Consider the following 21,315-nt stretch of genomic DNA (forward strand, 5'->3'; position numbering starts at 1 on the left):
AAACCCAAGTGTTCAGAAGAAATGCAAGATGGTTTAATATGACATTAATTAGGACTCTACGCGGTCAGTTCCGTACTGTACGACGCTTGAAGACCATCCTGGCTTACTTCGCAGCAACTTTTCATAGGACTTGATAGTGACAGAGAGGTAGCGGACTGGCTAGTTCTTGGCGTCGATGTTAAAGTACCATGCAGCTGTTTCGATAAGGGCGCATACACCTTGTGGCAGCTGTCTTTGAAGCCATCACCATACCTATTTGTCTTGAAAGTGGGCGGCCGCAAGTGTGGCCATCCAGCCGCTTGAGATATAGTAACCTGGTAATAATCATGGAAGGAATCACAATCCTGATAACCTCTTCACTCAGTAATCTAGGACTTACCTAGGTAGGTAGGTGCCTGATCAGCTTTCAGCCTTGGCCGTTTGATCCTTTTTTGCGAGTCTGGTTCCTTGCCCACAGGCCCGCCCTACGATGCATGAGGCAAGTGATTATTCGGGTTTTATTTCCCTCGATTCTTCTATTTTACATCTGCCATGTTGTTTGGCGGCAACCCACAAAATGAACCATTTCTGCGATTGATGCAACGCATGCAATGCCGGTGCCGGTCCCGTAACAACAGGACCCTGGAGGCACGAAACTGGAATTAGGGAAAGAAAGCAAAGAAAACCAAAGAAAAGAAAGAAGAAGACGACGAGCAATAGAAGTTCTCATCCTCTTTTCCAAGGCAAAGTCTACCACCAACCAGGGGATGCTGGGCGCCACAGAGGGCCCGAGTAACCCGGAGGATACGCTTCCTAGACCTCCTCCAGATAGCCGGGATTGGGCTCGATATCATCCACCATCTCGATGTCGGAAGGTTCGCCGGCGTACTGCCTAAGACGAGGGATGCTGACAAGGTCGTTCTTGTCCTCGTCCCGGACATACATGACGTAGTATGGCTCGCCCTTCGTGGAGAGCTCGTCAAGCACGGCCTGGGTATTCGCGTTTTCCGTAACGGTGCGGTCGTTGTACTTTCGCCAGATGTTCTGCTCGAAATCGAAGATCCACACCCAGTAGTGACCGGACTTAGCGGTCTGACCGGCGTGGCAGATGACAGAGTGAAGGCAGTACTTGTGAGTCTTCATGTCGACGAAGAGATTGTCGAGCTCACTGCGCAACTGCGCCTCGTCCGAGGACATCTTATTGTCCAGCACCTGGGCAGCTTCAGTACCTGCGCACTCAGCCTCGTCGGAGCCGGAGCTGGAGCCGGAGCCATCAGTGAGCCCCGGGGCTGTGGCTACACTGGCGAGAGGCTTTCCATGACGGTCCAAGACATCCTTAAGGCTAGAATCGATCATTTCGTAGCCTTCCTCATCCTTCTCCCAGGCCATGGCAGAAAGATTGGCATCTCCTTCGGAAGCCTCGCCAGAGAGCTTGGCACCTCCATCCGAGGCCGAGTCAGAAAGAGTGGCGTCTCCTTCAGCTGCCAAACCAGACATATTCACGTCTCCCTCTGAGACCGTGCCCGAGGAATTGGCAACCCCCTTCAAGGCCAAGCCCGAAACGTCGGTGCCCCGCGTCCCCATAAAGACGGCGAGGGGATCGGCATTATTGTTGGCTCCTTGGTTATCACCAGACCGCTCCATCTCCTTCAGCTGGGCTTTGATGTCCCAACTTCGCTTCCGTGCGTTGGAGAGCTCGGAATCCTCGTCGCTCTCCATGTAGCGGTCGAGATAGAGCACCTCGGGAATGATAACGGGGTTGGTGTTCTTGCCACCTCCCACCTGCGAGCGTTGAATGCAGATGTGGAAGATGGGCGGCGCGGTGACGATCGAGGTGAAGCTGACCAGCTTGTCACCGATGAACTCCCGTTCAAAGTAGCCATCAAGAGCCCGGTAGAGGCTCAAGGGTCCAGAAGCGGCCGGGTTGGCTGTCACCCAGCGCTCTTGGCTGGTGTGCCGTTTGTACTTCGGCGCGTCTTTCTCCTTGCGCAAGTTGGCAAATGTGATGTAGAGGTTCTCCATGATCTCGTCCCTCTGGCCGCCAACCTCGTTGGCGTTGGTGACGCTTGCGGGGTTGATCGCCGCTCGCAGATGGTTGATGCATCGTCCCATGACCTCCTCGACGTCCATTTGTTCCGTTCCCTTGATCTCGGTTTGGGCAAGCGCACCCTCGAGCGCCTCGATCAGGGCATCCGAGCTCAGCTTCTCCACGCCTCTAGGAGAGTCTCCTGTGGGATTGGCGTTAGCATTAGCTATCTATCTATCTGCTTGCTGCTCTCGATCGCGGCGCGGGGGGGGGGGGGACTTACCATCGGGCTTCTGAGCCTCCGAACGCTCGACGGTCGTTTCGTCAGCACCGGCCTCGAAAACCAGATTCTCAAAAGAAAAGTCGGATGAAGCATCAGGGAGGTTGGTTAGAGTCTGGGAGCTCGAGATACTCGCGGTCTCCGAACTATCTGCCACGGAATCAACCGTGACGGTGGGTTTTGCCGTGGCGCCGGGGCGAGGCACTGGAGGCACCGGGCGCGTTGGGAGTGGGCGCGGAGTCGGCTGGGGCTTGCCACTCAGAGCTGCCTTCTCCTCGTCTTTCTGGACCTTATCGACCGAGATCCACGCCGCATTGGCAAGACGCTGTTGGGGCTTGACGAAACTCGCCGTGGCACTGTCAAGCTCGGAAAACAGCTTCTTGAGTTCGACAACGACTACGGGTGCGTTAGTATCAGCGATGGGCGGTGCTCATCTGCTTACTCACATTCCCGGCCAAGGTAGACTTCTCCGTTCCCGCGAGTGGCCTCGGTCGACGGGACCTCGTTGGGGTCGAAGTTCAGGACAACGTTCCGCACAGCCTTGACGGTGAAGAAGTACTGGAGGATGCTATTCAGATAGCAAGTATTTCGGAGGTTGTCCAGTCCCAGGGGTAAGTTCATGTTCGTCGAATCGATGCTGCAAGTAGCTGATTCACTGTGGGCCAGGGTGCCGGTCAGTTGGTCTGGCTGGTCTCCAAGGTAACGATAGTGCTGGGCTCGCTCCTTCATCTCGGAGCTATTGATCCTGTCGGCAATCGTGTCCATGGCTGCGGCAATTAGGAATGGCTCCTTCCCGTCCTAACCCACCATACAAGTTAGTGCCTAGTATATCCCTCCTAATGGGGAGAGTGACCCTACCCTGATCTGCATCTCGCAAAAGCTCATCAGAACATCGGCCGAGGGATCCACGATCCCCTCGACGTCCAGGAATTGGCAGGCTTCCCTAAAATCGGTAAAGTTGCAGGCGACGTTCTTCATCGCCTGACTGTTCCGAGCCCGACCAATCCGGAATAGCATCTGCCGATGTGTTTTCTTATGCTCGGGATAGTCATGGCACGCGACTTGATATCGGCGGATGGCCAGGACTTCTTCCTCAGAGCCATTTGGTGCGAGCCCGAAATGCTCATAGGCCTGCACGAGCGGGTCATCTACCAGTTGAGGGGCGACCTCTCCCAGCGAGAGCCGCGGCCTGGTCTCCTCGAGTGAGACCGGCGGACCCGTCTCTTCGAGGGAGGCTTGGAGGCCCACATACATCCGAATGTCGTCGCCACGGGAGGTAGCAAGATTCTTCAGGGCACTGTAATAGCTCCTTTTGTTGAGCGAATCTGTCTGCAGCTGGCACGCGAAGGCGAATTGCAACAGATCATCAGACGAATTCATGGGAGCCCCAAGAGCTTTGAAGTCCCGAGGGTCATCATGGGGCTTCGGTTTGGCGGTATGGATGTGGTTATAGCACGAGAGAGCGCGCTCCAGTCGAGCTTTGGCTGGGCTGCTGTGTATCATTACCTGCTCCCGGCCCGTGTCCTCAATCAATGCCATGATCTCGCTTCTAGCGTCCTCATAAAAAGCTCGCTGGCTTCCAATCGGGGTTTTTCCAGGGAAGCTTGGCGGGTGAGGAAGAATGAGATACTCCTCTCCGTTGATAGTGCTGACCGTGAAGCCGAGATAGGTGAATATGGGCAAAGATTCCGGTCCAAACTGGACCACAAACACCTTGTTGCGGGCCGCGACCTTCTTCGGCTCGGATGAGGCAGTATGCGCCAAACTGTCTCTCAGATACGCGTTCATGGTTAGGAGCGACTTCGTCTCTAGATTCTCGTTGAGGTTTGCGAATCTCTCGGGATCTTGCGCGAGAGCTTGCTGCCGCTGTCTCCGGATCCTTTCCTCATCGACGATCCATTCGATATGCTCGACTTGCATCCTTGGCATCGAGATGGATACCTCCACTTCCACCGTGCATCGAGTTGCAGAGCATTCCCATCGGGCAACTTGGGTTTGGGGGCACCACCTGCCGGGCTTCTCGGGAGGCGCGCCCATCTTGGAGGAGCCAACCAGCACAAGGTGGCAGAGCAGGTTTGCCTCGGATGCGCTGCAAGTATGACTCGGGCCTTTCTTGAAGTCAAAGACGAAGTGATACTTGCAGTGCTTGCACATGCACGACAAGATTTCGCCTCGTTCAGTGTCGAGGCACTGGGTTTCCACCAACAGCAGCTCATGGTCCTTTCCGGAGGGCACACTGCCATTCTCAGTTTGCTTACCATCTTTTGCTTGCATCTTCGGGAGAGTCAGCCGGGCAAGCAGTGTCTGGCAGCCCATGAAATAGCCGCCAGGCTGCCCATCGGCATCGGTCAAATCTCCAGCAAACAGGTCATGGAGCCAACGGGGTGCCAGTCGCCCTATGTCATGGTCATTATTAAGTCAAGTTCGACAATTACGGAGACAGTCTTGCTGCCCGCATGTTTTGGGGGTCCTTACCTGGCTTTCCGCAGCTGTTATGCAACGTATCCGACATATCCGGGGCCATGTCGACGCGCACTTTTTTTGCCCTGTTAGCAAGTATGTCCACAGCAGACACGCCACGCTTTAGCCCGCGAGTATGGTTGCCCCAAGGCGGACCATATGGGAATGGCAAACCAGGCAAAGCCATGGGGGGTGATGGCGACGGATGAGAGAAATGGAGGGCCAGAAGAGATTTTGAGGGTGGGATTACTTTTGATGTAATGTGGAAGTTGGTTTTATGAGTTGCTGCTCAAAAACAATGCGAGAGGTACCTAAGACGTCCAGAAGCGGACCTAACTGAGCTATGAGCGCAGGACGCCCTCGCAAGCATCAATGGTTTGGTGAATTGATGCTATTGACAGAAGGCGAGAACAATGAGCGAGGGAGGGCGAGAAGGCGGGGATCGAGGGATCGAGGGGTCGAGGGGTCGAGGGGGGCAGAATCAGGGGCAGTGTCAAGCCTGTTGTCACCCGAGGTCGCCCAAGATGGCCACAAGACAACTCAGGGAAGATCCAGTGAGAGTGCCAATCCAGCCGAGGAGATGTTTAAGGGATGGACAACAATCCCGATATAACGCGGGTCACAGGGGTCACCAACGACAGTCCATATGCAAGAGTGTTGAACAAGTGAGTTGGTGAAGGACAGAGGCGGATCTGGGCCTAGGATTCACAGAGGACGACAGCAAAGACACTCCTCTTAAGAACAAAAGAGTGACCTCACAGCACCAAAGAAGTAGGAATCCAAGGCGTGATGGTGACTGAAGCTGGATAAATGCCCAATATCAGCCATCACGAGCATACGCGGCAGGATGTGTAAGTGTGGCAAGCTAATGCTAGCTGACGCAGCCTTGCCGCCTCGTGAAGTTGGCACCTGGACTCTGCAGGGCTGCTGGAAACGCACGGGCATGATGAGTCATCCACCTCAAGCACGGATATCTACCTAACTCAGCCAAGCAACCTCTCAAATTTCGAGTTTTTGAGGTTTGGGAAGGCTATTATGGTTGGAAAGGAGGCATTTTTACGGTGGGACTGAAAGGGGGTAGTTTCATACGTCTCTTTGGATAACTATCTAGGTACCTAACTGTGCCAATACGATCCATTGCAGTGGACTGTCACGCAGATATTCACGTGACTATTCCTGTGACAAGTGCCTCCTAGCATCCAATCATCTTTAGCCAATTTGCGAGGAGAATTCCACTTGCCCACTCACCCAACCTCTCTTCTTCGTAACCTGCCACTTCCCTCCCCTCCATCACCATCATCATGGCTCCAGAAGGGGACGGTCATTATCACCCAAAGGATGCCGTCTCGGCAGCCGTCACCGGGACCATCGTGACTGGCAGCGCTGGTCTCTTTGTCTCGGCGATCCAGAACTCGCTTCAGAAGCGTAATGTCGGCGCCTGGGGTATTTTCACCCGGACGGGAGGCACAATTGCTACGTTTGGTAAGGTCAATTGCCTCTCGCGGACACTTGCGAGACGTCAATTGGGTTGCTGGCTTTCTGACACGTGGAAATAGCGGCCGTCGGTGGCGCCTACGAGTTCTCCCGAAATGCCGCTGCCAACCTGCGGGAGAAGGATGATCACTACAACGCCGCCATTGGCGGTTTCCTAGCGGGATCAGTTCTCGGACTACGAAGTACGACACCACCTGTCTCGATCCCATCCAGAGAAGTGTCGTGGCTGACCATTGACAGCTGGACGAATCCCCCCGATGCTCGGCTGGGGTGCACTGACAGCCACGGTCCTGGCTGTGTACGAGTATACTGGCGGCGCGCTGTCAGGATCCACGAGAGATAAGGAGGTTGATGAATTCGAGCGGAAAGAATACCTCCGGAGGAACAGGAGACGGCCCCTGGAGGAGACAATCGCTGACGTCGGGGAAGGACGATGTGAGTGATCCCGATTCCCCCCGTGTGAAGAGTAAGCGAGACCAACTGACTTTCTCAGCGATATATCCGCCCGGCTACGAGGAGCGCAGGCGCGAGAGACTCAAGGAGAAGTACGGTGTCGACATTAACCCCGTATCTGTGGATCCGAACGCATAAAAGCGGGACGTGACAGACCTCCAGTTGTACATAATAGATGGAGCTTCGGAGAGTACAACACTCACCGCTACCATAGAATCGGAGCGCTGTACTACTAAGAATTTTTTTTCTTCTTCAACCAGGCCTCACCCATATTTCCGACTCAGGAGGGTCGAAGCCCTGGAATCATTCCACAAATGGTATGTCATTCCCAAGCATTTACTTAACCCTTCCTACTCTATTCCATGATGAGATTCTCTTTTAGAGGCTGTTTATGAATCATTTCATGATTATAACCATACACCTACATTGTTCTTTCCCTGATTGTTATCGTCAAAAACGCGCATCTGTTCGCCTCAAAAAGATTTGGGACTCGGATCTAACTTGGATTTTACTAGTAAAACTCATCCATTACGCTGCCCTATTCTCACCATGATTGATGTCCTCAATGAGCAATATTTAGAGTGATGCCTTGTTTCGCATGCTGTTGCTATTGTCATTCCGACCATTAGACTAAATCCCGAAATGTCCGAAACCCCCGACGCCAGCGACCTGTTTAAATCTCCCCATGGAAGGCAGCCCGAGATCTTCAGGCCTTGAGACCGTTCTATAGTAACTTACCTACCCCGTACAATACCAGAGCATATTATTTCAGCCATCTTACAAACTCTTGACGCTCTGGAAGAACGGGTTCGCCAACAACCGCGCATCCCCCTGGACAAGCTCCTTCATCTTAGCAACCATCTCCTCCTTGGTCATTTCCCCGCCCTTGACTTGGTCCTTCCACTTGACGAGCATGTCCTTCAGCAAGGCGCTCCCTTCCTCCACATCCTGCTTGCTGTATTGTTTGCTCAGGTCGCTCTCGTCATGCTTGCTCGTAAAGTCCTCCAGCTCGTCGGCCTTCCTCTTGGCCATGCGAACCACCTTGTCCGGGAAGCGCACCAGCTCCGCGACGTGGATCCCGAAGCTCTGGTCGCAGATCCCCGGCTCGACCTTGTAAAGCAGCGTGACCTCGCGCTTCTCATCCGCCTCGGCCTCGGGCTTCCGCCCCGTACCGCCGATGTGGGCGGTGACGTGCAGGTTGCGGACCTGGGCGTGCTGGTCGGCCAGCGCCGTGAGCTCGTGGAAGTGCGTCGCGAACAGGGCGAAGCAGCCGATCTCCTTGACGATGTGCTCCGAGATGGCCCAGGCGAGCCCGAAGCCGTCGTACGTGGACGTGCCGCGGCCGAGCTCGTCGATGATGATGAGGGACTCGGCCGTCGCCGACTTGAGGATGTTGGCCGTCTCGAGCATCTCGGCCATGAAGGTCGAGACGCCCTTGAGCTGCGAGTCGCTGGCCCCGACGCGGGCCAGGATGGAGTCGAAGATGGTCAGCTCCGCCTCCGAGCAGGGCACGAAGCATCCGATCTGGGCCATGAGAGCAATGACGCCTATTTGGCGTATGTAGGTCGACTTTCCGCCCATGTTGGGACCGGTGATTATGAGGAAGGATGACTTGTCCCGGGTGAGTTCGACGTCGTTGGTGATGAACTGGACGTCGTCTTGCATCTCCATACAAGGGTGACGAGCCTCTGTCAGGATAGTCTTCCCCTCGCCCCGAGGATGAATCTTGGGGCGAACATATGAGGTGGGCGCGTTAGCGGAGCAGTGTGCCAAGGAGACGATGACGTCCAGGTGTGCGAGAACTCCGGCGAGCCGTTCAAGGACAGGGCAGTAAGACGCTGCGACGCCGACAACCTCGCTCACCAGGCTGCTCTGGGTCCTGTTGTAATTCTGAGACAGTTGGTCGAATTCGCGGCGGAGAGTCTGGAGAGTCTTGGTGGTGAAGTAGACACCGTTCTTTTGCGTAGAGCATTCCTGATATTTCGACTTGTTCCGAATGCAACCAGCTTCGGTTCTTGTCAGTCGCATACACCAGCCGTGTACCTTGTGATTCTCAAGGAAGATCTTCTTGTCCTGCTCCTGGCCAAGATCGCTAGCTGCATTTGCGTACTCCTTGTCCATGTCTGATCGCAACCTGTCGAGTTTCTTCCGAATAATCCTCAGGCCGTCGTCAAATTCTGGCTTGATGATGAACTCGTGGTTGTCGAGTGCATCGAGATCCACTGTTGTCTCGACCATCTCCTGCAGCTTGACCAAGCTGTCGGACAACTCGCGAAGCTTGGTGGTGTATGCCTCGTCGAGAGGGTCGCGGTAGATCTCATCCATTACACCTTCGAGTGTACCAAGAAAACCCGGAAGCCGAATGACAACCTGGTATGCCCTAACAACATCCTCCAGGTTGGCCTTGCTACGCTGGAAGCGCTTGGCCAGTCGATAGAGGTCGGGAACCGATCTAAGATGTTCTTCCTGCATGGTCTGCCGCAACTCGGTGTCGTTAACGAAAGCCTCGACAAGTTGCTGCCGCTTCTCGATCTCGTCTTTGTTCATCAGGGGCTGCTTCAACCATTGTGCCAACAACCTGCTCCCCACTGGAGTCTTGCAGTGGTTGAGAAGGCCGTACAGGCTCATGGTCTTGGCACCATCCCTGACAGTGGGCATCAGGTTGAGTGCTTTCAGCGCAGCTGCATCCAGTTTCATGAATTGCGTCAAATCATGCTGGTACAGCTGGTACTGGCCGAAATTCGAGGCGTCGTGGAGAACACCGAGGTACTTGATAAGAGCCGCAGCAGAGCCCATTGCAAGCTTGAGATCCGTCTGCGGGAGGATTGCCGTCGATCGTTCGTCTTTGAGCAACCTCGACAAGTCCTGTTCAATGTCCTTGGTGCCAAACTCGCCAGCAGGCCTTTCTGATATCGCCACTCCACAGTTGCCAATGATCTGCCTGAGCTTGGCCAGTTCCGGGTCCTTGTCCTTTTCCGCCTTGTCGATCTGGATGAGGCACTCCTTGACCCCGAGTTGGATCAACAGCGACTCGAAGTTCGAATATAGATCATTGTCGAGGAATTCGCTGACACCAAGCTCTCGGACGCTGGCGTCGGCAAAGCACACACCAACGCCCCTCGCCTCGCTTGCCTTGGCCGAGATCTTCACTGCGAGAATCATGGGCGCAGCCTCGAATTGGCCACCGAGTTCGTCCTCCACGTCTTGTAGGTTTCCGGGGGAAGCTTGCTTGACGATCTTCCAATTCATCCGACCTCCGGTACTCGCCCAGATCTCGACTCGCTTCCCAAGTTTGAAGAGCGCTTCCCGAAGGAATTGTCTGAAAACGGTGATCGTCATGGTAACAGAGGCCAAGCCGGTATGGTCGCTCCGTCCTAGTTGCCGTACCACCGATGTGGTCTTGTAGACCTACTCCTATCTATTAGCTAGAAGAAGGAGGTAAGCTGGGTGGAAGACACGGACTGTTCTGGCAATGAAATTGGCATCGTCTCCATGGGCCGTGTACCAGTCGCCCCGGTCGAAAACTCGGACAGTGTCGTCCGAGACAGTGGGAAGAGACTTGAAGAAGCGAATGAATCCATGTTCATCGTCGACCTGCAGTCCACATATGTCAGCTTGGCGGTTTGTGGTCGAGTTCTTCTTGCAGTTGAGTACATACCTTCAATTCAGGCCGGGAGGACATTTTGCTATTCGACCATACAATTGCTAAACTTTGAGTTCTCTTTCAATCAGTTCCGTTACCAATCTTAGGGGTAGATATGCTTCGTTGCTGCAGTGTAAAGTGGAACTTGAGGTCAGAAAATGAGAGGGATTCAGCATAGCTACATACCTAGTAGGAGACGCGTTGGGATACAGGGCCATTAAGGAGGGAGCGCGACGTGACTGCACTAACGCGGAATGGGAAGAGCTCCCTCACCGCCTAGATTTGGTGGGGGTTTCTGCCGTCCCACTTACAAGTTAGAAAAAACCCTCAGACCAGCCATTCGGGAATCGCCAAAGCTTGAACTGGGCATTGGAAGCTCAACCTCTTGACCGGCCATGGAGGGCAATAACATGTGCAGCACAGCAATTGACATGGAAGAGTCAATAATACCCGACAGCCTCCCTCATAATACCATTACCGCCGACCGATCCACCGATCATTCGCCGGCTGCTGAAGAGGGCGAGGGTGGTCAGATCCATGACACCAGTGTAGTTGAACCCAATGCCGCGGCAGGATCGACACAGGCAGAGAGTACAGAATTGGTGGAGGGCGATGGGCAATCCAGCACACCAATATCGAAAAACCAACTTAAAAAACTAAAACGACAACGGGTATGGGAAGAGAGGAAGGGAGATCGCAAACGCCTTCGGAAGGAGAGGAAGCAGGACAGGACAGCTAGAAAACGGGCAGAGAGAGAAGAAAGGATCGCTGCAGCTGAAGCAGCAGGTTTGAATCCCGAAGAGGTTCTCAAAACCGAGAAGCCCAGCAAGCAGCAGCTGAATCCTGTCCCGGTTGCGTTCATCCTCGACTGTGACTTCGAAGAGTACATGCGGGATCCGGAGATCGTTTCTCTTTCGAGCCAGGTTGTTCGGTCTTATTCGCAGAACCGGCACAGCAGTCACCAGGCCCACCTCTTCGTCAGCTCGTTTAAAGGGAAGATGAAGACGAGATTCGAGACAGTGCTTTCCAACAGCCACAAGCAGTGGAAGGGCACATACTTCATCGAGGAAGATTTCCGAGAAGCGGCGAAAAAAGCGTCAGAGCTAATGGCTGGCCCAGATGGAGGCGAATTGGTCGACGTGTTAAGAACAGACGGCGACCAGGCGGCCAAGCAAGGCCGTGTTCTGGACACCACGGATGCTTCTCCTGTCCCAGAATCCGAGTCGGTCGACGTGGACAAGTCTGTCGTATACCTCAGCTCGGAATCTCCATATACACTGGAAAAGCTCGAACCCTACACTAGCTACGTTATTGGCGGCCTCGTCGACCGGAATCGGGAAAAGGGGCTGTGCTACAGGCGGGCGAGGGAGATGAAGGTTCGCACTGCCAAACTGCCGATTGGCGAGTACATGGCCATGCAAAGTCGCTATGTGCTCACCACGAACCAAGTGGTGGAGATCATGTCAAAGTGGCTCGAGTCCGGCGATTGGGGAGAAGCATTCCTGGGCGTCATGCCGAAGAGGAAGGGAGGTGTTCTCAAGGGCCAGAGTTTGGAGACTCAGGACTCCGATGCGAACGCTAATGGCGGCAAGTCTCTCGAGGATGATAAGCAGAACGGGGATTCAGACAACATTGCCGAAGAGTCCGCCCATAATCCAGCTCCGGAAACCTGATCAGACGGCCCGTCGCGAACCGTTCGCACGCCACCATGTAATGGAAGTGAATCAAGTTCAGGGGGCTTTTAGATACCATACAAACAACTATTGTACATATATACAAACAGTCTTTCTAGTTTCTCGAGTTTCCGCTGCGCCTCCCCATTAGAGCTTCAGTATCGCTGTCAGGTCGACCACACTCAAGGTGACCTTATTCTTCGTGCTAGGTAACAGATGTCACGCCCGCATGATCAACAACTTCGTCGGATACCTACTGAGAACCCTCAGATGCCTGGTATACGCCGCCGGCTCGGGGACATCGTACACCTCCCACCTCGCGGCATCACCTAGGGTGCGGTTCACAAAGACACTCTGCCAGCCGTGAGCTGGTCGACTGATGGGTGCTTTGCCTCTGCTCTCTACTCAACCTACCCCCGACCCCTTTTCAGCGGCACTTACATGATGAAGGGCCCCCACACCGGCGTCTCCGTGATTGTTGGGAACCGACCACCCACCCGAGGCAACGTGACTGACAAACTCCCAGGTTAGCTCCTGATCGGTGATAGCGTAGACGTCGATCCTGGAGACCCCCTCCCACGAGACGCCGCCGTCCTTACTCTGGTAGACGGGGAAGTAGACGACCGGCGGCTCGGGCGAGTAATTCTCTCAGGTTGCGAGGAGGATGCCGTCGCGGAGCTCGGCGGTGCGAGGATACAAAACCCGCGGGTCGGTGTCGTTGCTCGGAGGCACGAAGATGACCTTGTTTGAGAAGGTCGCCCCCTGGGAGCTGGGCCCGGGGGGTCCATTCGGAACAGCACAGATGGTGGCAACAGAGACGAGAAAAAACAAACGAGCACCATGATGGATGAAGGTTGAAACATCCAGCATGGACCGTAAAAGAGGAGTCTTCATTTGCAGAGAAGAAGTGACTTGTTCGCCACCTTATACCTGAATTAGCCCTGTTCGCCATTGCTGCCTGGAGAAACTGAGGAATGATAGATGGATTCCAGGTTTCTGTGCTCATCGTACCTTGGACAGCTCGGTGTCGCCGGGACAATGGGACAATGGGCGGGGGTAATTTATTCAAGCAAAGAAGATCGTTCCCAAGTATACGCACCAACGAGCTTCAACCCTGATGAAAGTTGCATAACTGTTAAGATCGTGAATGGCTTCATTATCCCATGTGTCCGTCCCATCCAAGACCCTAACACCATCCCACCCCCCCCTCCCAAAAAAAAAAAAAAAAGTCGTTCCGGTTTCCCCTCAGAACTCCATCGCATCAGCAGGGCTCTCATCCCGTTCTCTCTTAACATTGACATCTCGCTCATCCTTCATTAATGCCAGAACAAATGACCTGAAATATTCCACGTATGATTTGAGACTTGTCTTCTCCCAGTCCACAATCGGCTTTCCCGCAGTCTCCTCCTCAGCTTCTTTCCACGAATCAATTTCTTGCAGGAGGCTCTGGACCGTAGGTACCGCCAAGGGATCGAAATCCTCCAGTGATTTGGTATCGATGGGGACGCAGACCCTGCCCGTGCCCGGATGAACGACGAAGGGACTTTTCAGCAAGTGGTTCAGCTTCTTGCTGACCTCGATATCCAGGCGAGGGTATGTATATTCCAACACGATGTCCTGTTTTGCTTCAAGGAGTGCCTTGGCGTCCAGGTTCTTACTGGCGCCGGTCTTTGCGACAGCGTCAATGTCGGCCCATTTTGAGGCTGATGCACGTCCTGGAGCCGAATCCCACTTCTTCCGTAGGGAATCGTTCAACTGCCTGTCTGGTAGGAGCTGCAGCAGCTTCTCTGCTCGCTCTGGGGATTCCCATGGATTCTGGACGCTGAGAACATCCTCTTGGAAGTGTGTTTTGAGTATGTCGAGACTCCGCCTTCGGATAGGTTGTTAGCACTACAGGAAAGCTTGACCAGCGAGTCGGGGACATACGTCAAGTGCGGATGAAGCGGCCTTCGCAAGTTCACCTTCTTTCCGCTCTGAGCACCACCTCTGATGACCTCGAGATAGCCGGCAATAGCTCTTCGTTTCTGGTCATCCATGGCTCGGGCTTTCTTGTCGCATACCCAAGCGTGCGCTCCTCTCCGTCCAGAGTAGACCCACATGATGTGCTTGAATCCAAAATCGTCCCGCAGGGCAACATCGATGACCTTGATTGCCATGGTCATGAATTGCCAACACTTGTTACAGATGTTGGCCTTGTCGCAGCAAGTTCGAATGTCGTCGTAATCTGTCAAGTCGATATCAAAGCACAACTCCTTAGCCAGGGGCTTGAACGCTGACGAGTTCCTTAATGTCTTCCGGTCGCGAGGATTGACGTTATAGACGGGTCCAATCTCAAATCTCGAGGGCATCAGGCGCAAAACGTCTTTGCGAAGCCTAGAACATACTTAGTCCAGGGGCAAGGTGCAACAACAGGAGAGGGCAAGACCAACAGATCGGAAGTTCGAAAAGATTGGTATCGCAGGTAAGCGTCGTTCTGGAGCGTAAAGGCAAATTCACGATTTCCAAAATCAGCTGTTGGGGCCGGACTGTGGTTGAGCCATTGGAACAGGTAGCGCCATGGGAATAGACGCTGGTAGAAGCTTCGCATAACCTCGGGATCGGACGCCTTGAGAGATGTATCGAACTCGCTTCTGCGGAGTTAGTCGAGAGTCTAGCTGTGAAAGGGGCCTGTGATCTTACCCAGGAGAAGAAGGCGTGTTTTGAGAGCTGGTTGGGGTTTGCTGAGCAGGCTCACGAGAGCTGGGAAACTCTTCGTCTTCATCTATGTCGGCAAACAGATCCTCCAGCTTAACCTCTTTCTTGCTTTCACTGGGTTCCGTGGGAGGAGGCCCAGATTCAGTGCCAACATCGGCCATTGGGATATCATCCTCCCCCTCGGTGTGTTGGCTGTTGCCATTTTCGACGCTAGTTTCCTCCATCTGGATTTCTGATTGAATAGGAGGCTCGGGTTCGGGAGAGACTGAATGGGGCATGGCTCCTCCGGGTCTATCTTGTAGATAGGTGGGCAATTGGTTCAGCGTCAGAGAAGGATTATCGAGTGTTTGCGATTCTACAGCTCGAGTAATCCGTATCGAGCGAAGATAGCAACCTTGGAAGACGATAAATGGGCCTAAGACGAGACGCGTCTTTGACGCGTTAAGCCGTTAAGCACATTAGATAAGCCACTCGATTACGTGATGTATCACTGGCCTCATCAGTGCCCAAATCCCGACCTACCTGATTTGATTTGCGGAACCGTAGCTTTAGCGAGGTTCTGCCGGCTGGGAATTAAACACCCAATAGGCCCAAGCAAACTAATGCATCACCAGGATTCCTGCCAAGCTCTCAATCCAGCATCGAGGAAGGAGTGCCCAGATGAGGCGGGAAATGGGAATGGAAGGCCAATTTCGAGGACATGGAGGTCGGTTATCAAGCTTGCCAAATCCTCATCTACTCCCTCAGCTCTATTCAGCAATTACCTTACCTACCTACTTGACCGACCTAACCTACATCACCTGCCTACTACACTGTATAGTTACACCCCGTCTCGCAAATAGTTCACCCCTCCCCTATCCATCCACCAGCATCTTATCCGGAGCTCCCCCGTAAACCCCGACCTCGCCGTGACCACCTAGAAGCTCCGGCAACACATATCATGTCGCCCCTTCGCCTGAAGATAGAGGACGGCAAGTTTCGTGACGGTCATGGTCGCCAGGTGGTGCTGCGAGGCATCAATGTCGCTGGAGAAGCCAAGCACCCAAGCCAGCCAAATCAGCCGTCGCATGTGGCCAAGGACTTCTTCGACGGTGACAATGTTAATTTCCACAACAGGCCGTTCGCGAAGGAGGACGCGAACATTCATTTCTCACGATTGAAACGATACGGCTATAATAGCATCCGGTATGTCTTCACTTGGGAGGCAATCGAGGCTGCCGGTCCCGGCGTCTACGACGAGGAATGGATCCAGCATACGATCGAGATCCTCCGGATGGCCAGGGGCTACGGCTTCTACGTTTTCATGGACCCCCACCAAGATGTCGTAAGTCTACCACATATATCTATCTGCCCGTCAACTCGCCCTCCAAGCTGACCCTCTCAACCATTCAGTGGTCTCGGTTCTGTGGTGGTTCTGGCGCCCCGATGTGGACCCTCTACGCCTGTGGCCTCAACCCGCAGAGCTTTGCAGCGACCGAAGCCGCCATTGTGCACAACACCTACCCCGATCCAGCCAAATTCCCCAAGATGATCTGGTCGACGAACTACTATCGGCTCGCAGCCGCAACTGTCTTCACCCTCTTCTTCGCCGGCAAGGACTTCGCTCCCAAGTGCATAATTGACGGCGTCAATATCCAAGACTATTTACAGGGGCATTTCATCCGAGCCTGTGCCCATCTGGCGAGGCGCATACACGAAGCTGGTGACATTGAGAACGACATCGTGTTCGGGTGGGAGAGCCTAAACGAGCCCAACAAGGGGATGATTGGCTATGAGGACATCAGCGTCATCCCAAAGGAGCAAGCTCTGAAAAAGGGTACGTCTCCGACCATCTGGCAAACCCTCCTTACGGGCTCTGGAAGAGCAGTCGAGGTCGACACCTGGGACATGGGCGGCCTTGGACCGTACAAGACGGGGAGGGCCTTGATCGATCCTCACGGCGAGATTGCTTGGCTACCCGTCGATTACGATGAGTCGCGATATGGGTTTAAGCGAGATGCGGGATGGAGGCTAGGGGAATGCATCTGGGCGCAGCATGGCGTGTGGGATCCTTCCAACGACACTCTGCTGCGGAAAGACTACTTTGCCAAGCATCCCCAGACGGGCGAGACCATTGACTACCCTTACTTCACAAACCACTATCTCATGGACTTGTATCGAAAGCAGCGCGATGCGGTCCGGTCCTATCACAAAGACGCAATAATGCTGCTCCAAGGGCCCACCTTGGAGCTTCCGCCCAAGATCAAGGGAACCGCAGACGACGAGACGAACCTGGTCTACGCTCCGCATTGGTACGACGGGATTACGCTGATGACCAAAAAGTGGAACCGGACGTGGAACGTTGACGTTCTTGGAGTCCTTCGCGGGCGATACTACCATCCCGCGTTCGCGATTAAGCTGGGCGAGACGGCTATTCGGAACTGCTTTAGAGATCAGCATGCTGCCATGAGACAAGAGGGGCTCGATTATATGGGTAACCATCCGTGCGTCATGACCGAGTTCGGCATCCCTTACGATATGGACGATAAGCATGCGTACAAGACGGGCGACTTCTCCAGCCAGTCGGCGGCGATGGATGCGAACCATTACGCAGTCGAATCCTCAGGATTAGAGGGGTACTCCCTGTGGTTGTATATGGCAACGGTGCGTCTCCCCTGATGACACCCATGGATTATGTGGTCACTAACGGAAAGTCTAGAACGACCACGAGCATGGCGACCAGTGGAACGGGGAGGACTTGTCCATCGTCTCGGTAGACGACAAGCCTCTCCCCGTCTCGCCCCTGCCACCGACACCCGACCCCAACCAGTCAACTGCCAGTCTCATGAAACCTGCATCGCCGTCTGCCAAGAAGGGAGCCGACGAGGATGGCACTGTAACACCAGCCAATCTCAGGAAGACACTGACAAATCCGTCCATCTCCTCCGAACAGTTGCGCCCTTCCCCAGAAATAACCAACGCGCCGGGCTATCGCGCGGCGGAGGCCTATGTCCGACCCGCCCCCGAAGTAGTTGCAGGCACTATAACGAACTACGTCTTCGACCTCCGGCAGTGCCAGTTCTCGCTGACCCTCCAAGCCCCCAAGGTTGCCGAGGAGGACAAGCCGACGGTTGTGTTCTTGCCGGAATACCACTTCCCCAAGGACGGCTGCACGGTGGAGGTCAGCTCGGGCAAGTGGGAGATCAGTAGCGATGACGAGGAGGTCGCGCTCATCCAGCGTCTCAGGTGGTGGCACGGGGACGGGGAACAGAAGCTGACGATCAACGGGCTTGTGAGGAGGCACAACTTCGTCGAGGGGGTCAGCGATGACGATGCCGGCTACTATGAGCAGTGCAATCAGGGGGCGGCTAGCAATTGCACGGTCATGTGAGGACGGGTTGACGAGAAGTGGAGAGCGTGGGTGGTCCTTATCTTCCGCATCTTTGAGGGTTGGGCTAGAAGCCCGATACTGGGATATGGATACTGGTCGCATTTTCAAGGAGTTCGGTGCCATGGCTAGTTTATATTTTCTTGAGATAGCGTCGAGGTATTTCATCTTTGTCTTCGTCTTCGTCCCAGTCGTCGTCTTCGCATATATACAAATATTCAATCACAAATGCATCAGGAACTAGAGAGGGCACCCTGCTTGCTAGCGGCACATTTGGCCTGGTGACTACTTGCCTGAATCAAGGGCACCTGGCAGTGGTAGTATGCCAGATTCCTGCGCTATCTACTGTAAGCGGCCAACGTGCTTAGAAGGAGGCTGGAATAGGCGGTGCCACAGGGAGACGAAGCTGGGTCGACGTCTTTGTCTGGGACGAAGATCTTCCGACGAGGCTTGCAATGGCTTGCTATACGGATAGAAACCACCTGCGGCTCAGACAGCTGAGCGCCACTTACTGCGGATAGCCATATGTGATATCTTGAGCTATGCTCACGCCTCATAGGGCTGAGATGTCAACAAGCGGCATCTAGAGGCACTTAGTTAACAGCCGATAGCGGTCTTTCTGGCCGGACCACTTCAACAGCCGGCACCTCTCACACCTGATGAAGGAGCTGCCGGACGGTAAAGGGCATGGCAGCGAGGCCTTGTTGAAGTAGGTAGGTAGGTATGCATATTATACGAGAAGGGACCTCCCGTTCGGGAACCTACGAGGTACGTACAGTCCGTACCGCAATACTTCCGTATTTCGACAAAGAAGCGCAATGGCATGGAAGAGGGCCTGGCCATTGGATCGTTGCCAAGATGTGTTTCACGAGACGGGAAGCTGTCGTTTCTCTAGCCGTTTCTCTAGCCATTCAGCGCCCCGCACACCTGCCATGCAGCACTTTGGGCGCTTGGAGACGCAGGAATCGTTGGATGGCGACCGACATGGCCCCACTCCCATTGGATGGAAGGTGGACCCGCTCAGGTGCCTCTAATGTACTTCCTAGGTATCTGGTAGTTGAAGAAGGAGTGGGGGAAAAGAAAAGAAAAGAAAAGAAACGAGGAAGAGAATGAGAAGAGAGAAGGAAGGGAAAGAACCCAGCCACCCATGGTCTTCAAACTATTGCGAGAATGACTATGCACAGAGGGCGCCACTTCAGACACGGCTTTCAAAGTCGGGGGCTGGGCTAGGTAATGTACCTCTGCAGTACTTGCGCGGCAGGTGGGCTGACCCTGGTTCTCAATCCTACACATCCATACCTACCTCCACGCTAGTGGGTTGGGAAACGATGGACCCAGGAAACGACCTCGATAACAAAGGGATTCCAAAGTCGGAGCAATACCTTATTGAGGCCTGTGTGGCTCTTGCATTCCTCCTTGGCTGACTAGATTCCGCTCCAAGTTAATCCGCAGTCTTGTCCCATTCGTTGCAGATTTCCGCGACCAGACTTGCTTCCGGAGCCTACCTAGCTCGACTCTTTCTACAAGTGCGCTGCAGTCGAAGACATGGAAGAGAGTGGGTGTTGATTCTGCAGAGTAAGCCGTTCGACATCGACATGCTTGGTCCTTGACCACCACCAGCATGCGCCCTAAGCGATGACGAGCTTGGGCCAGCGACATTCTTCCATACCATCATCGCATACAGCTGAATGAGGCCGTCTGGGGCCCTCCCTGCCTCCATCGCCAGCGCGGCAGCATTCGCGTCCTCGAAAGGAACAACATCACCAGCTTTGGCGGTCTTGTTCTAAGTCGCGCGACCCCCCCCCCCCCCCCCCAAACAAACCCCCCCTTTCTCAGCGACAACCTCCCCACCTCGTCCTTAGATTCGACCTTCAGCATACCCGATCGTATCCTCAGCTCATAGCTGTCTTCAAGGCCGCAACCGATTCTCCGACCGGCTAGAGGTTTCCCCTTCCCAACTTGGGTCGGCTCCAGCCATTCGAAAGAGCGTCGCACCTCTGTTAGCATCGAAATAACTGCCGTCAGCAATGTACCAAAGCGGGCAGAGGGACGTGTCGCGGCCCTTTCAGGTGCCCCCGCCTCCGCCGCCCATGTCCCCGCCTATCGGCCAGCTGAATAACAATATCATGTCCATCCCGCCCCCGCCTCCACGATACCCCGGCGTGCCAGGCCCGGCTGGGGGAGGAGTACTGCTGCCTCCGCCTCCGGGTCCGCCGCCCAACAGCGCATATCCCGGCAGTGCTCTCCCCCCTCCGAGCGCTTTGGGCCAGGCGCCGTGGCATGGCACCTGGGGCAGGATGTATGATGGACGGACAACGTTCAGTATCCCCCCACCGCCACCGGGGGGCCAGCATCAGGCCTACAATCCCAAACTGCACGCGGCGGCAGCTGCCGGCCAGGCAATAGGAATCCCTCCGCCGCCGCCCCCGAACGAGCAGATGAGCGCAACCTACATACCGCAAGGAGATACATACGGCGAGGGTGTTGGGATTCCCGGTCTAGGCCCGACTGCCGAGGAGGAGATGTACGCAGCTACGGCCCAGAGCACTTGGAATATGGGCCAGAATCCCAACGATACCCCCCTGATGACGACGCCCTCGGATGACGCCACGGGGAAAGACAGGCTCTACGCCGCGGCAATACAGGGCAGGATGGCATCGACGACCAGCAATGCAACCATGTCGTCCAGAATCCCCCCCGAGCTGGCCGCGCAGTGGACGATGGACAAGGTCGTCCAGTGGCTACAAGCAAACCAGTTTTCCAAAGACTGGCAGGAAACGTTCAAAGGGCTCAACATCCACGGCGCACAGTTCTTGGAGCTCGGGGGAAGGCATGCCGGCCGAGGAAACTTTGGTATGATGCATCAACAAGTCTATCCGAGGCTTGCAAATGAGTGCAGCGGTAGCGGCACTGGGTGGGATGCGGGCCGTGAACGAGAGGAGGGAAAGCGGATGCGCAGGCTGGTTCGAGTCGTCGTGACCGGATGGTTTCCCGATGCATCCAAGCCTAGCTCGTCGCACTATCGCGACGAGTCTGGCACAGGTTCGAACTTGCAAGGCCAAGGGACGGATTCCGCGGATTCGCCCAATGTAAGTCGATGAGAACAGGGGGGGGGGGGGGGGGGGGGGGGGGGGGGGGGGGGGGGGGGGGGGGGGGGGGGGGGGGGGGGGGGGGGGGGGGGCGCGGGGGGGGGGGGGGGGGGGGCGGGGGGGCGGGGGGGGGGGTGGGGGGGTGGGGGGGTTGGGG

General features: G+C 55.0%; 7 protein-coding genes across 7 annotated transcripts in view; 4 read left to right on the forward strand and 3 right to left on the reverse strand.

Annotated features, from left to right (window-relative positions):
- Positions 1 to 792: 792 nt before the first annotated feature.
- QBC33DRAFT_559773 (cysteine proteinase) lies at positions 793 to 4,809 on the reverse strand (the record flags this gene model as incomplete). The annotated part of the gene is made up of 5 exons (XM_060429999.1): positions 793 to 2,207; positions 2,289 to 2,681; positions 2,732 to 3,083; positions 3,144 to 4,681; positions 4,761 to 4,809. 5 exons carry the CDS (start codon positions 4,807 to 4,809, stop codon positions 793 to 795), a joined length of 3,747 nt encoding a protein of 1,248 aa, XP_060282662.1.
- A 1,237-nt stretch (positions 4,810 to 6,046) lies between these two features.
- Positions 6,047 to 6,830, forward strand: QBC33DRAFT_578807 (Tim17/Tim22/Tim23/Pmp24 family-domain-containing protein; the record flags this gene model as incomplete). The annotated part of the gene is made up of 4 exons (XM_060431095.1): positions 6,047 to 6,227; positions 6,302 to 6,421; positions 6,480 to 6,674; positions 6,733 to 6,830. 4 exons carry the CDS (start codon positions 6,047 to 6,049, stop codon positions 6,828 to 6,830), a joined length of 594 nt encoding a protein of 197 aa, XP_060282663.1.
- Positions 6,831 to 7,214: 384 nt separating this feature from the next.
- QBC33DRAFT_541104 (muts domain V-domain-containing protein) lies at positions 7,215 to 10,633 on the reverse strand. The gene is made up of 3 exons (XM_060428129.1): positions 10,351 to 10,633; positions 10,155 to 10,286; positions 7,215 to 10,100 (listed from the first exon to the last, which is right to left on the reverse strand). The coding sequence occupies exons 1-3, from the start codon at positions 10,372 to 10,374 to the stop codon at positions 7,470 to 7,472; spliced, it is 2,787 nt and encodes a 928-aa protein (XP_060282664.1). The 5' UTR covers positions 10,375 to 10,633; the 3' UTR covers positions 7,215 to 7,469.
- On the forward strand, positions 10,589 to 12,149 carry QBC33DRAFT_541108 (guanine-1-methyltransferase-domain-containing protein). Its single transcript, XM_060428130.1, has one exon. It carries the CDS (start codon positions 10,731 to 10,733, stop codon positions 12,006 to 12,008), a length of 1,278 nt encoding a protein of 425 aa, XP_060282665.1. The 5' UTR covers positions 10,589 to 10,730; the 3' UTR covers positions 12,009 to 12,149.
- Positions 12,150 to 13,215: 1,066 nt separating this feature from the next.
- On the reverse strand, positions 13,216 to 15,118 carry QBC33DRAFT_541112 (eukaryotic and archaeal DNA primase small subunit). The gene is made up of 4 exons (XM_060428131.1): positions 14,688 to 15,118; positions 14,438 to 14,635; positions 13,935 to 14,381; positions 13,216 to 13,878 (listed from the first exon to the last, which is right to left on the reverse strand). Exons 1-4 carry the CDS (start codon positions 14,978 to 14,980, stop codon positions 13,254 to 13,256), a joined length of 1,563 nt encoding a protein of 520 aa, XP_060282666.1. The 5' UTR covers positions 14,981 to 15,118; the 3' UTR covers positions 13,216 to 13,253.
- Positions 15,119 to 15,323: 205 nt separating this feature from the next.
- Positions 15,324 to 18,308, forward strand: QBC33DRAFT_611667 (glycoside hydrolase). Its single transcript, XM_060432456.1, has 3 exons — positions 15,324 to 16,026; positions 16,095 to 17,345; positions 17,401 to 18,308. The coding sequence occupies exons 1-3, from the start codon at positions 15,643 to 15,645 to the stop codon at positions 18,070 to 18,072; spliced, it is 2,307 nt and encodes a 768-aa protein (XP_060282667.1). The 5' UTR covers positions 15,324 to 15,642; the 3' UTR covers positions 18,073 to 18,308.
- A 1,788-nt stretch (positions 18,309 to 20,096) lies between these two features.
- The window catches only part of QBC33DRAFT_453127 (uncharacterized protein), a gene marked incomplete at both ends in the record, with an annotated part of 5,457 nt that continues 4,238 nt past the window's right edge, over positions 20,097 to 21,315 (forward strand). Inside the window, one exon of the mRNA XM_060424669.1 lies at positions 20,097 to 21,158. Coding sequence (XP_060282668.1) covers positions 20,097 to 21,158 — 1,062 coding nt within the window. The remainder of the gene's footprint in view (positions 21,159 to 21,315) is intronic.

The sequence above is a fragment of the Phialemonium atrogriseum genome (genome assembly GCF_030411735.1).
Source record: "Phialemonium atrogriseum strain 8032-3 unplaced genomic scaffold QBC33scaffold_15, whole genome shotgun sequence".
Taxonomy (NCBI): domain Eukaryota; kingdom Fungi; phylum Ascomycota; class Sordariomycetes; order Cephalothecales; family Cephalothecaceae; genus Phialemonium; species Phialemonium atrogriseum.